Genomic DNA, 15,388 nt, shown 5'->3' on the forward strand with positions numbered 1-15,388 from the left:
TTTAGAGAATCGAGTTAGTTTTATCTAATTTAAACTGAATGAGAAATTGGGAAGCCGTCCATGTTAAATAATAAAAACCATAGATAGGCCATGACTTGCAACCTGAAAGTAGGTGGAAGAGGGAGGCAGAGGATCATGTGCTGGCGCGCTCTTGGCCTATGCTCAGCAGTGGACGCATACAGGCTGATCGATATTATATACCTACCCACCATGGTTAATTTTCCGATATGTCGACCCAGTTGCACGAGTTGTGGTCGAATTTCATCTCTCGCAACACTGCAGTCCAGTTGTTGTAACCGCGGCACGCAACTGAGTCGAAATATCGACAAATAAAGTCAACCAATTAATCATGGTATGCACTATGTACCCCTTATCTACAATATAGTACGTCGTTAAACCACGAAATAAGTTTGAAATCACAATGGTTAGTAGTTAGGTAAATATTCTAAGTTACAATAAAACGCCCAACATTATATCTCAAAACAATTTATTAAATTAAATCACAAGAAATATATTAAACTGTAATAAAAATTATTGATTTCTAATTAAAAAATGTACATAGGCTCAAAAAATATTCAAATACAATATAAGCAATACCCATGGAGCTTATCAGATATTTGTAAAAGATTAAAAGTTTTAAAATCTAATAAAGTTTTGTTCCCAAGGCACATAGATTAGATAAAGAAACCTTTGTTTTGGGTATTTTTTACTTCATTTACTTTAGAGTAGAATTAACATGATTATAAAACAGGCTCCACATATTTAAAACCAATATTAAAATAGAATATTAAAATATTATTACATAATATTGTCTAAAGATAAAATGTGACATTATGTTGATTTAACATTTGACATTTCTCCCCTTTGTCTTATACCATAGTGTATACCACTGATCAGAGTTATAATTTAAAAATACTCATATTACAATTGAGTATTATTATTATGAGTCAGCTTTATAAATGAACACTTTCTAAATTGATATAAAATATTTTATGCTTTATTTAGTTGCTTTGTTTGGCAGCAATCAGGATCTCCCTTGATATAATGAGTCTCTGAATTTGGGATGTGCCTTCATAAATCTGGTAGATTTTTGCGTCACGCATAAGTTTCTCGACGGGGTACTCAGTATTGAAGCCGTTTCCTCCAAACACTTGGACAGCATCGGCGGCTGCCTTATTGGCTACTTCCGACGCGTACGCCTTGGCCACTGATGCCATGACCGTGTTCTTCTGACCTGTAATCAGAAAAAAAGTTATAAGAGGCCTGTTTAGCTAGCGATTTTTATTGTTGCTAGTATAGTATAGTATTATTTTCAACCCCCGACCCAAAAAGAGGGGTGTTATAAGTTTGACGTGTGTATCTGTGTATCTGTCTGTGGCATCGTAGCTCCTAAAATAATGAATTAATTTTAATTTAGTTTTTTTTTAAAGGTGGCTTGCTCGAGAGTGTTCTTAACCAGAATCAAAGAAAATCGGTTCAGCGGTTTGAAAGTTATCAGCTCTTTTCTAGTTTTGTAACCTTCACTTGTCGGGGGTGTTATAAATTTTAATTTACACTCGTTAATTCAATAAATTATCCACGGGATACGTTACTCGCCGCAGAAAATGGCAATAATAGCACGCCATATTAAAAATGCGCATTTTATGATGCAGTTTGATCAAAACTTGATTCACTGTCAAGCAATAACTCCATTTTAGTCTAGCATTCATTGGCTGAAAGTTGAGGTGAAATGTGTATTATGCAAGTGTTCAATACAACGGTTGGGTCCATCTGTCAATGGATTTTACGGTCATTTGGAACTTACCGTGGTCGACCATCCAGGCGGCGCGTTGCCAGGCTAGACGTGCAGTTTCGACGCCGATGGCCATGTCAGCCAACATAAACGCTACGGCCTGGTGTTGGGCGATCGGCACTCCGAATGCCTTGCGTTCCAGCGAGTACTTGGTCGCCTCGTGAAGAGCGCGGGCTGCCAAGCCTGTGGCGCCAGCTGCCACCTGTACACAAATATGATCAAACTAAACGGACTGCTTGGAGTACTCTTCCATAATATCAGATATGAGTATATCCATACAAGAAACTAGATAGAACCATAGCACGAAAGTTGTGATTATCACATTGCTATAATCTCAATTGTTGTGATTGGCTGAATTTAAAGTATTTTTTTCTGCAACTGTTCAGTTTAATCAATAGCCACGGAATGCCAATAAAACGTTATTGCGATCATGGTAGATATAAAACTACGGCGATAGGAGTAACAGAGTAACTGACAGCTGAACGAGTCGCGAAGCTGATTGTAGGGCTCGAAGAACCGATAAACGTGGGGGTCCCAAAGTAATGGAATAGCAACTTAGCACCGTAAAGTGCAGCATTGGAAATACTCATTAGATAGTGTCTGTCCCTCAACGGACGCCGTTACGAGGGTCTCACTTAGTATTATTGACCGCGCTCCCGCTAGGTCTTGACCCGCCACCATTGGCAGGCGGGTTCCATAGCTAGCCTGGCTGCTAGCAGATCCATCTCAGAAGCGAGCTAACTACTGCTGACCTGTTTATATTTCGGTTGACGAAAATTTTGATATTATAGTTAAAATTGTCATTAAAACCACGTCTTTGCAGTTGCACTTTAACGCACGCTCCGCAGTGAGAACGCATTCATACAATGTCTTGTGTTACAACTACTACTGGTTGTGTCACACCAAATTCTGTAAATAATGTTCTGCTAAGATTCTAGAAGCTGTGTGGACAAGTCTCTGTCAGATCAGGTCCGCGTCGTCTGTTACGGGCTTTACTCTTACCGGTGGCCGTGTCTTATCGAAGGCACCCATAGCGATCTTGAAACCAGCGCCCTCTCCGATCAGAACATTCTCTTTGGGAATGCGTACGTCTTCGAAAGTGATGCCACGAGTATCCGAAGCGCGTTGTCCCATGTTTTGTTCCTGAAAGTAAATATTAATTGTATTTCTGTCTAGTCACCGTCTCGCCCGGATAGTCTTACCTATACTTAACTGTAAGTGTAAACTAAACAAGAACTGTTTTCGGTAAATGTTGAAAAACGCACTAAAACTCAATAACTTGTGTAGTTGTAAGCAAATACACCGACAAACTCAAGCGGCAAGGTGTAAGTCAAAAGCTTTTTTGTCTGGCACTTTTCTTGTTAGGGAAGGGCTTTAATATTTTTTTTAATTTGGATATCTGTTCTAAATTTTAGTTTAGCAGCAAAGGTTAAGATTGGCAGGATAAAATTTAATGATTTCAGTGATGATTTTTTTTCAGTTAATTAAGTATATTATGTTGTCTGTAATAAAGTGTTTTACTTTACTTGTGAGTGTGAGTAATATACTTACTTTACGCCCGGGAGTTACTCCAGGCCATTCCCTCTCCACGATGAAGCCAGTAAACGCCTTGCTGGCTGGGCATTTTGGGTCGGGATTAGTCCTTGCCAGCACGAAATACCTGAAATAAAGTTAGCCTTAGTTACAGTTAACCAAAACACAAGTGAACAGTTGGCGTGACTTTGCTCTTTGGTCCAAATCGAGGGAGAGCACTCAGTACATGCTGTTTCAACCAACATTTACAGACAAGACATACTTAAGAGTGAAATGGGTGATGTTTGGTATGCGTTGCGTTATTCTTTTGAAACATACCTATTCGAAATTATTATAAAGTAAGCCATTAGTTTGAAATTTTGTTTTTTTACATGGTTTATTTATGTACGAAGACACCTCTGAATTTGGCCTAAAATAGAAATATTTCTAGGGGCATAAATTTCAAAACAAATAAAATTTTATTATATTCATTGTTTTTGGACTTAAATAATGAACAGATAAATTATTTATTGGCTTAGTTTTAGATCTAGAACAACAAAATAATAGAATAATCGGCGTAATACGTATGGAGAAGCGCGTATGAAGTGTAACTTTAAAGACTTGGTCCAACAATTTCGGGATTACTTACCAGTTGGCTACTCCTCCATTGGTGATCCACATCTTCTGTCCGTTGAGGATCCATTCGTCACCCTTTTTTTCTGCCTTTGTTTTTATTCCTGCTACATCTGATCCTGCCCCGGGTTCTGTTACGCCGTATGCCTGAATGATACATTTTAAAATACAAGTTGAGATCATTATAAAGGATGCATCGTGCTTGCTTGGAAGTTGTTCACTCTTGGCTTGAAGGTGACTGAAAACGCCGGAAAGGCGTTCCACACTTGCGTTTTATCTCAAAAACGTTGCACAAAAAGATTTCATGCGAGAATATTGAATGGCAATAAGGATGGAACGTTCACCGTTCTGTGGTATAAAATAGAAATTAGCTTTGAGAAAATTCTATCACTCCCGGGATATTCAAGTGATCAACATCTTATAACATTGTAATTTATATTTTGATTTCGGTGTCAATGGCTTCATCTAAGCGACGGCGTTCCGCGTGAGGCTATTTAGGGTCATAGATGTTTGACTGATCTTGCTTAGACGGTACAGGTGTATTATGCTTGGCGAATAGTGGCAGAATGAATTAATCGCGATTATTGCATAGTAGCTACCTAAAGTTTGCATTTTGCAGACAGAGAACTTTCTGTAACATCGAAAAATAAAGACTTACAGCGACCAATGGTTCGTCGATGAGTCTGCCAAGATACTTTTTCTGCTGTTCCTTGTTACCAGCGATAATAACGGGCGTTTGCTGAAACACAACAACTTCTGTAAGATTTGAAGGAGTTCTTAATGTAGAAATATGCCTTTACTGACCTCTCAATTTTTTTATTGTATAATGTAATTAGTTTTCTAATAATATGTGCCAACTAGGGAGTTATTATAAAGGTAAAAGAAATCTCGCTCACGTTACTTTCAAATTATTGGAACTATTCAGATGTCAGTAAAGGAAACTTATAAAATGTGATTGAAGCGTTATAAAGAAAGATTCTAAGAGCGGTTACGCACTCATCCAATCCGAATCCTTGGAAATACATTCCTTCATAGAACGTACCTATTTTCAAGTAACAATGTAAGGTTGCGCACTAGACACTTTACATAATCACTTTCCATCAGGCGTGATTGTGGTCAAGCGCTTGCCTATAGTGAATAAAAAAAAAGACCCGACATCCGTCATCCGTGAGTATACCTCAGATGTGTATCAGACGTAGATATGTCAAAGACGTCCAATGAATAACTTGGATTTGGATTAGAGTTCGAGTTATGCACTAAGTATAAGCAATATTGAATTCGGTCCGAGTTTTTATATCCGTATTTTCAAGGATTGGATCGGATGAGTACGTAACCACTCAAAGTATGTACATGTGTTTGTGTTTAATGTAATTCCGTGTAATACACGATATGTAATATACAAATTCACACGAAAGCTAAATAAATGATACTGGTACTGATTCTGTTGGCAAATAAATTTTAGAGTATTCGTATCCTCTTTTTACTAATGTAATATGAGAAGGACAGACACATTTTGACAGTTTTACATTTAATTTAGAGCTGTCAACATGCACTAAAATTTAGAGTCTTTAAATATAAAATTCATATTCTGTCCTTTTTTAGCAATATTAAGAGGATGCAGATACTCTAAATTTATTTTAGAGAAAGACAACAGAATTGACGCCATTGTATTATAATTAGTATAATTCACAAACATGCAGTAAAAATAAATTGGTTTTAAACTAATGTAAAATTATGTGCATAAAGCAGTACATATGAATTTAGTTAATGAGTACGTACGAACACCTCTAGGTACTTTGAACGAGCAATTTTCGTAAATATGTATTTATATACGTATTATGTAATAGGGTTTCTTGGAAACGATTCTAATAGTTTGGCTGACATTTTATGTTTAACGTCGTTTATTTGTTTGTTTTAAAGACTCCGACTTGGAGTCGCACCCAGCTAGTATAACCTGGGTGAAGGGTCTTAAATAGAAATCGATACAGGGTCAATCTTCATAAATTGCACTTAATGTGTAATAGGATGAAACTTGACCACTTAGTTTACTATACGTTTTCTTTACGAATGGTCTACAATTGCTAAAAAAATAAAAAGTGAAGAACTGAAAAATGTATTTTTTTTTCTATGTTTTCCGTTGATAAAATTGGATCTAGTTTCACCCTATTTCCTATATTTGCTCTCTATGAAGACTCGCCTGATTGAGCCTAGCTACTTCAGTGTTTGCATTAATTAATTATTATTAAAACATAGAACAAGCATACCAAATAAAATCAAAACACTTTTGAAGCTGGTTAGCATATAGCTTGTGTTAGAATTCACAAACATTGAACAAACAAAGACGTTGCAATACAGCGTTCAAAACGAATTTGTAAGCGACATGACACTCACTCCGAGGCCACTGGCTTCCAGAGCCGTCATTATACCAGTGCACCCAAAGGCCAACTCCTCTGCCACCAAACACCCGTCAAAGACACCCACATCCAAACCACCTGCAGAATATGTATTATTGACGTAGAACTTTGACTTTCGGTTAATCGATAGTCAAAATTGTTGGGGACATCAATCATCAATGATTTCGATAGTATTGTGTTTTTGCATTGTTTTGTATAATGCTATTTGCCCAAGCGGTGGGTATAACAATGACCATAAGAGAGGAGGGTCCAGGTATTGAGCATGAAAGACAAGACAGAACATCAAAAGCCATTTTATCATAGCGATAGATGAAAATTTAGTGACTATATCTCGAAATCAGACTCAAAAGATCGTATTAATCTACAACTTATCTCTTGGTAACATAATATCATTGTATCGAACAGTAATTAGTCTCTATCGGGTTTTTCTCGAATAACTTATTTATGTCCTTCTAAAAATATGTCTGGATAATTAACTAAAATATAAATTAGATATCACACTAATATTATAAAGGCGAAAGTTTGTATGTGTGTGTGTGTGTGTGTGTGTGTGTGTATGTTTGTTACTCCTTCACGCAAAAACTACTGGACGGATTGGGCTGAAACTTAGAATGGAGATAGATTATACCCTGGATTAGCACATAGGCTACTTTTTATCCCGGAAAATCAAAGAGTTCCCACGGGAATTTAAAAAAAACCTACATCCACGCGAACGAAGTCGCGGGCATCAGCTAGTGTAGAATATAAATTATAAATATTACAATAAAACTCTCTCTATGATGTAATATATCTAAGTGGAATATTTATTATACTTGAAATTAGCATACAAAACGTATTATAACAAAGCATATGCCATAAATAGCTTACGAATGCAGTATCATCATTTCAGTTTAAAATTTTTGTTGCTTGCCTAATACCAAAAATGTACATCAAAAAGTTAAATGAGCCCAATTTATTGAGATTTATTTTATTTTGCTTCTAATCTGCAAGATTTATTTCGATACTTACAAAGTAACATTAAATTATCTTTTAACTTTTTCATATATGTCTGGAACATTAATAGTATTTTGCTAAACAGATAAAGTATCTAATGCCTAATAAACAATATGTGTAAACATAAAAATTTTTGTACACATACAGTGCTTGTGTGTTAACAAAACCCTCTTAAACCTTTACCGAAAATATTACAATTTCAACTATAAAAAATGCTGCACCCCTAGACGTCGTTCACAAAAATAAAAAGATAGTCAAAATGGTCAAAAAGGTGTCGCTAATGTGTGCGTTGACGTATATTTTTCATATATTAATCCATTAAGAGCCGATTTTTAATCGCCGAATAATGTTTAACTCAGATTAAGAATTATATGTCAAACTCTCGCATAAAATTGACGTTTTGACTGTTTTTGTACTAGAAACCTGTCAAAATATCTAATTTACTCACGTACGATTTCATATTTCGATGCTCACATGTTATCCGGTGAGTCAAACGAAAATAAAAATCGGCCCTTAAATAAAATTGTAAGATAATTATTATACGAGTAGCTGTTGTGCCCAAAGGATGCAATGTAATCCCTTATATAAAAAAAAGTGATTGACTTACTCCTAGACCTGAACTGCCAATGGCTGTACAAATACCAGTGCATCCGAAGGCAAACTCGTCAGCGATTAAACACTCGTCGAAAACGCCAAAGTTTCCCATGCCCCCTGAAATTTACTCTTTTCCGCTATAATTTTCTGACAGCAAAAAGTTCAACACGTTTGTGTTCAGGAAATACCCACATGAATCCTTGAATAAAACCGGTTTCAAATAGTAAGGGAAATAATTAATTTATTTGGATCCATGATATGACACGTATGCTATTGACTGATGTTTAAAATATATACTCGTAAATAATAGTTCCAAAGCAAAATGTTCCACCATACATGCATTGAAAAGTTTGAACACCATTCGTAGATATATTATGTTACAAGTGTGGTTCTTACGGCAACTTCTGTGATATATATCGCTGCCATTATCCCTGAGCAACCGAAAGCTATGTCATCAGCGATTATACAACTCTCCAATACGCCTAAACCCATTCCCCCTGTGAAATTACAGTTAGTATTCAAGTATGTTATTTCACAATTAATTTTAGTTAAGTAATTCCCGGCGAATTCTGTAATATTCAGACGCTTTTGCAGAGTTACAGTAAACCAAGAAACCGTTTGCGTACTAATTATAAATATTTTCACCTGTGCTCTAAATATAATAAGCTAATAAGCTTTTATTACATACTAACATACATTAAACAGAAGTAGTGAGATTATTTTTAGTAACTGCACTTCTATCGTCCACAATAATTAATTATACTTAGTAAGTCGTATAATAGAATTTCTTGTAAAGGTGACTTACACCAATACTAGAAGTCACAACAGCTGCCTTAATACCAGCACAGCCGAATGATAACTCTTCAGTAACGAGGCATAGTTCAAAAATGGCTAGACCTAAGCCTCCTGTAATACATAACTTAGCACCTTATCCACGTATTCACATCAAAATACATTATTTTTTTACCAAATAACTTTTGTCAAACAGGAATTCTAGTAATCTGTTTAAGTTATAATATAAATTAATTATTATTTTGGCGATGGATTAGGTAGAATAAAAATACTAACTAACTATGCATTCAATTCCAAGTTATGATATCAATATCAGTGAATAATGACACGATTTGTTTGAGTGAAAAAATGGTGGGAATAAAAGATATCATTATGACAATAGGCGTTGTTTACATTATGATATCAATTGTCATTTTATTTTTTAATCAATTTTTTATTGTATTAAAATAATAAATTCGTTATTTTCTTTTCTTGTTGTGATGTGAAGATGGAAATAAACACAATTGTTGCTGGAAAATGAAGGGGACTTTTTTTGATTCGAGTGGAAGTGATACTGTTGAGGAGGATTGCAGGATGGTGGAAGTGCAACCTTTGGTACATCAAGTTCAAGACGTAGTGGTACTAGAAAAGCGATTGCAATCTAGTCCGGACGATATTTTAGAGGAGGATGGTTTTAGGACAGTACGTAGTAAACAGTCAGTGAAGATTTCTAAAAAATCAGTTAATAACTCGAGTTCAGCTGGAAATGAAGAGAAAAATTTACCTACACAAGACGAAAAGATAATTGTTTCCGTCACAAGCAACGAAGTTTTACCCAAACAATTTAAATTTTTAAAATTATTACGATCGGAAAATATTTTGAATATCATTACCATTCAATATAAAAGTCCGTCTAAGATAACTATTGAATTTGAAAATAAAGAAAGTGCACAGAAATTGGTAGATTGCAAAACAATTGTAGATATGGGGATTAGATGTCAGCTGTTGAATGATATGAGTTTATCGTATGGCATAATAAGAAATGTAGATTTAGATATAGACGAAGAAGAGATTAAAGAAAATTTGGAAAGTGACCTTGAAATAGTCTCTGTACGAAGATTAAAACGTACAACAAGCACAGGAAAATGGATTGAAAGTGAGACAATTCGTATAGGTTTTAGTAGATCGGTCTTACCGGCTTATGTGCGTGGATATGGATGTAGGTTTAAAGTGGTGTCCTATATGTATCCTGTTACTCAATGTACTGGATGTTGGAAATTTGGGCATATTACCCGGTTCTGTCCAAGTAGGAAAATAGTTTGCCCAAAATGTACAGAATACCATACAAATTGCGAAATAGCCGTATATAAGTGTGTTAATTGTAAGGGAAACCATATGGCCTTAAATAAATCTTGTCCAGTATTTTTGAAAGAGAAGAACATTAGAATAATAATGCGAGATTTTAATTAGACATATAAAAAAGCTTTATCAGTGTACCTTAGCGAGAATGAAAAGACTGATAATGAGCATTCGAAAAAAGAAAAATTTTCTGCGACTAAAATTGTAACTGAAAATCGAAGTCTCGGAAGATCATACAAAGATGTGTTAATAAGACAGCCTGGTATCAACACAGAAAAGCAAGAATCCACATATGAAGAGAGTCAACAAGAAAAAGATAGAACGGAAACGAAGCAGCGTGTAAAACGAAATAAGAAGATTAGGAAACGAAATAAGAATAATACGAAAACAGGAAGCAGTGGTGAAGAGAAGAAAGAAAGTAATACAGGTATGTCCATGGATGAGTGTGATGATGAAAACAAAGGCAATGAGAAGAACAAATTCGAGAGAAAAAAAGGTAGCATAAATTATATGAAATTAATTCAAAAATTGAAAGAGATATATTTGTCGGACTGCACTTTCGAAAAAAGATTAAAGCATTTATTGGTTTTATTATTGAGGAGATTATGAAGTATATTTCGGTTTGGTTTGGGGATAATGACATCTGCACATGGCTGCTTTCTAAATCAAATTATGGATAGTGAGAAAGACTTATTTTGTTAGATTAAGAATTTTGTTGTATTGTTGTATGTAATTAGATTATAATAGGGCTGACATGTACTTTTAAATGTATCAAAGCCCTTAAATAAACAAAGAAAAAAAAAAGATATCATTACCGCAGTGTTCTGGCACATGACCGTTCATTAAGCCAACTTCCCACGCCTTCTTGATGATTGGCCAAGGGTATTCCCCGGACTTGTCGTACTGGCCGGCCACGGGGATGATCTCTTCCCGGGTGAACTTACGAGCAAGATCTTGCAGGGCTTTCTGTTCATCGCTGAGTTCTGGAAATTCAGCAATTCGTTTTTAGTGTCAGTAATCATGAGTTTACAGAATAATATTGTCAATTTAATCAATATTAAACAATAGGTCTCTTCATTTTAAACACATACAGTCCTAGCACTGTCAGTATGTGTACATCATACGTAATAATTAAATCTTTATAAAAAAACGCTTACACGGGCAATTGAAATTCCTCAATTCTAGACAATTTAGTTAATTATGACCTCACAACCACATGGAGCAATTTACTGCAATACCTGAAAATTTCAGCAACGTTATGCGATTAAAGCCGCAGATTGCTCCACTAATTGCCCGAGATTGATCAATACATGTTGCCGAGCAACTATTGCTTAAAAAATTGTCCATGTAACCATTATAAATAGATACCTATTTGCTTAGGCAAATAAGGCAAATTATTTCGATATGAACGGACATCAAAATCTGTAGATAGAAAATACTAGCCGATGCCCGTGACTTCGCCCGCGTGGATTTAGGTTTTTCGAAATCCCGTGGGAACTCTTTGATTTTCCGGGATGAAAAGTAGCCTATGTGCTAATCCAGCATATTATCTATCTCCATTCTAAATTTCAGCCAAATCCGTTAGTAGTTTTTGCGTGAAGGAGTAACAAACATACACACACACACACACACATACAAACTTTCGCCTTTATAATATTAGTGTGATAGTGTGATTACGAAGATAGTAAATGATAAGTTACATAGAGAGATTATGGACAGTACGTAAGCCGATAATCAAAATAAAACGATAAGATAAAAATAACTAAATTAGGATTTTTTGTACAGATCGCTATAGAAGGAGAAGAATAATATTTAGTTTTTGGAGGTCTGCAATCTGTACACGTAATAAAAACCTTTGAAGATCACTTTGTTCTCCGTCTGTCCATGTATCAGGGCACTTCTCAAAAACGACTTGACATACTCTAAATGAGAATTCTAAAAAAAAGACTTGACATTGTATGGTGGGATTCATATTGAACTAGTTTTTAGTAATTAGGTTTTCAAAAAATCCCGTCGGAACTATATGACTTTCAAGAATAAAAAGTTGTGTCTGTCTCTAAAATGTAAGCTATCTTTGTGCTCATCAAAATCGGACCATGAAAAGGTAACAGATAGACTCTCGCATTTATATTATTAGTATAGATCAAGGTTCTAACAATAGATCCTAAGGAGTTTAGTGGGTTTAATAACACAACAGAAGATTTAAGCAATGTTCAATCTCAAACGATACGCTGTACGTTAGCCTAAATTCCATTTAAGTTGCCAACTGGCATGGCAATTTAGCCAATTATGGAAAAATAGGTACATTTACGACACAATAAGTTCCAGTTGCAGTGTAGATAATCTTATGAACGAAAAACCGGTTTAGTGTCGGATTTGCAAACGAAGAAGAGTTCTGTATCATCATACATGATACACTACAATAGGTCCCTACTTTTTAATGTTTTTAATTTGCATGGTAGCTATTTTAAATTTTTTATTATTTGTTGTAAATTGTAATAACGCCAATAGAAATAAATACCCACTGAAAATTTCAACTCTCTAGTTATGAGTCTGACAATAAACAGACGGACAGCGGATGCTTCGTAAAAGGGTCCCTGTGGGAACCCTTTGGGTAAGGAACCCTGGATGGATTTCCTGCATTTGAATTTTTGCTGATACTATAAGAAAAGTCCATTGTTACCGTGACAGACAAAAGACCTAGAGCAAAACTGTAGATTCTAAATTACCAATTTGAGCTAGCGAAAAATAATACAACACAAATTAGATCTCCACAGCTAACCATGAACCATGAATGCAAGGCATCATTAGATACCAATTAATTAAACTTTATAATGATGGATAGGTAACATTTAGTTTGGCCCCTAAATAAGTTCATTTTATTTCTAATGTCATAGTATCTATTGATATAATATTATGGTAGTGGGAAAATATCTTATCATAATAAAGGCCTTGGCTACAAGATTACTTTATATTATTATTATCATTTTACCTATATGGAATTATATTTTAAAACTAGCTGTTTTGTGCAGTTAACTCTCAACTAGTACTAGATATCAAAAATAGATTTATATGTACTAATATTTTACTAAGGGTGAGCAGGCGATGATTAACTCAGTATATGAGTTAATCATCTTAATTATAAAGAGCTTAATTGGTTACAAATACGTTGTCTGGTAAAGAAAATAACAAAATATAGTAGTAATTGGTGAATATTATCAGATAAATTTGATATTAAGCTCTTAATCTCTATCAAATATTCTTTCAGAATTTGCATCACACGAAAAATATAAAGAATATTAACATTTTAAATTATTTACTTGATAGAATTCTGAGTCCACTTGAAGCATTTGAATTTTAGACTTTGGACTGCTTCCTTCTTCTTGGTTTAGAGGATTTTTTTTACACTATTAGCCATTTTTAATCATGACAAACATTCCCCTTTTCCCCTCCAACTAAGCGAAGCTTGTGCTAGGAGTGGGTACGACAATAGTGCAACAGCTAGGGTTTGAACCACCGATCTTTCGGAATTCAGTCCACTCCTATAACTGTGGAGCTATTCAGGCACACTGCAGTGACGGCTATCAATTGATTTTGATACAGTTTACTATAGTTGATTTGAAATGAGAACTCACCAAAACATAAACCAGTTGTGGGGATAGGTTTCACGGCTGATGCTGTAGTTGCAGTAGTAGACAATTTTCGGTAAATAGGACGTGTTGCACGTACAATCTGTAAGAACCACTAAATATTATGAATCAGAATTTTAAAGTACTAAGAACATAGTGTAAGTACAGTAGGATTCTCTTAGGCAATCTTGGGTATTGAGAGGGGCTATCGATTAGTGAAAGACAATTATTTATTTATAACAGTAGTTTAAGAAATGCAAGTTATAGTAATTAATCTACGTTATTAAGACGGTGATGTAGTCAGTATGACTTCTACTGGCTGCTATGCTGGCTAGTTATTTTTTTAATATTATTTGAAACAAGATGCAACACCTAAATCAATCCGTCGCTGAAGCCTAAATCCTGAGTAAACTCTAATTTTCTGGGAAAATGTCTCAAACTATCTCTGAACCACCTCAGTACAAGATTTATTTGGCTACATTGGCAATTGTTGTATAGAAGAAGCAGGTGTTACTTTGCAGAAGTCAATTTTATGCAAGGAACTAAAAGCTTAAGCTGCTATGATTAAATTTTCAATTTGCTTTGCAATTTTGCATTGTAAGGTCTACATCGACTGAGGAGGCTCTGCTGTCGGGGCAAAATGTGCATTGAGTGGTTTTGGGATTTGTGTTGTGCTGCGTGGTGGTGGTGCATATTGGTTGCTGGCTATCCCTACACTTTTAGCAGTAGGAGGGTGGGCAGTGTATATCAGATGCTGCATGTTGCACCATACAAATTTGTGTGTTGAAATAGCTAATTAAGATTTGGCTCCTTGTATGTATTAGTTTTTGATAAATTAGCCATAAAAAATAAATGAATATTACGAATTCAGTATTAGGATATTCAATAGAAATATTTAGAAAAAGTCCACTTGATTAAATATGAATAGAAATTAAATGAAATTATTCGCAGGTGATACAGGTCATTAATTTATACGTATTATACTCCTTGTATTGTACTTACTTGGTTTAGAGGATTCATAGCGATTTTTAAATTCTTCAATTGTTTTTTATAAAAAGTTGACTTTTGGACTTTGTACCACGTAACCACACGCAAACCGACCAGAAAAACACCGTCCAAGTTCAAACACAGCACACAGATGACGATGACACTTGACAGATAAATAATAATATACCATACAGAGACTATATGGAATATGTATACTGTAGCGATCTCCCTCCCTTTTTCCTTCCTACGGGAAGTATTAAGTAATGCCAACATACAGATTGCAGAAAATACAGTCCGACAAGGCTCTCTTGGCACTTGAGTGACATTGACAGGGGGGCGCAGTTGTAGCACAAAGGCTGCCAGCAAATAAAATCTTCTCAAGTTTAGAGAATATCTTGAAAATGTCAATGTTGAAAACCAAGTAAGTTGTATCATAACTGAAAAAGAAATTAAGAAAGCTGTTCCTGTTTGTACATCGAAAAATATTCATAAAAACCATTGATAGACCAGGGACTTGCAACCCGGGGTGTCAGCCAGGTAACCTCCCACTGTGCCTGGATGCTACTGGTCTCTTTTGGATACGTCCGAGGGGAAGAGCAATGTTCGGGCCGATGCGCCCCAGTAACATGTCTAGTAATTTCTCCTCGGAGATATTGTTGGCTATGGCTAATGACCTGGCAGGGGGAGGGGGGAGGTTTCTCCGC

The 15,388-nt window shown here is 35.3% G+C and overlaps 1 protein-coding gene across 3 annotated transcripts; it reads right to left on the reverse strand.

Moving 5' to 3' along the window:
- Positions 1-858: 858 nt before the first annotated feature.
- Positions 859-14,865, reverse strand: LOC123880119 (probable medium-chain specific acyl-CoA dehydrogenase, mitochondrial). Of its 3 annotated transcripts, none has more exons than XM_045928056.1 (10): positions 14,700-14,865; positions 13,704-13,800; positions 10,884-11,051; positions 8,335-8,435; positions 4,596-4,676; positions 3,954-4,084; positions 3,344-3,452; positions 2,795-2,935; positions 1,805-1,994; positions 859-1,234 (listed from the first exon to the last, which is right to left on the reverse strand). In XM_045928056.1, the coding sequence occupies exons 1-10, from the start codon at positions 14,715-14,717 to the stop codon at positions 1,002-1,004; spliced, it is 1,269 nt and encodes a 422-aa protein (XP_045784012.1). In that variant the 5' UTR covers positions 14,718-14,865; the 3' UTR covers positions 859-1,001. The 3 variants fall into 3 exon arrangements, with proteins under 3 accessions (XP_045784012.1, XP_045784011.1, XP_045784010.1); XM_045928055.1 differs by lacking the exon at positions 8,335-8,435 and adding an exon at positions 6,329-6,429 and having other exon boundaries at positions 14,700-14,864; XM_045928054.1 differs by lacking the exon at positions 8,335-8,435 and adding an exon at positions 7,952-8,055 and having other exon boundaries at positions 14,700-14,864.
- Positions 14,866-15,388: the final 523 nt, after the last annotated feature.

This window comes from Maniola jurtina, chromosome Z (assembly GCF_905333055.1).
Source record: "Maniola jurtina chromosome Z, ilManJurt1.1, whole genome shotgun sequence".
Taxonomy (NCBI): domain Eukaryota; kingdom Metazoa; phylum Arthropoda; class Insecta; order Lepidoptera; family Nymphalidae; genus Maniola; species Maniola jurtina.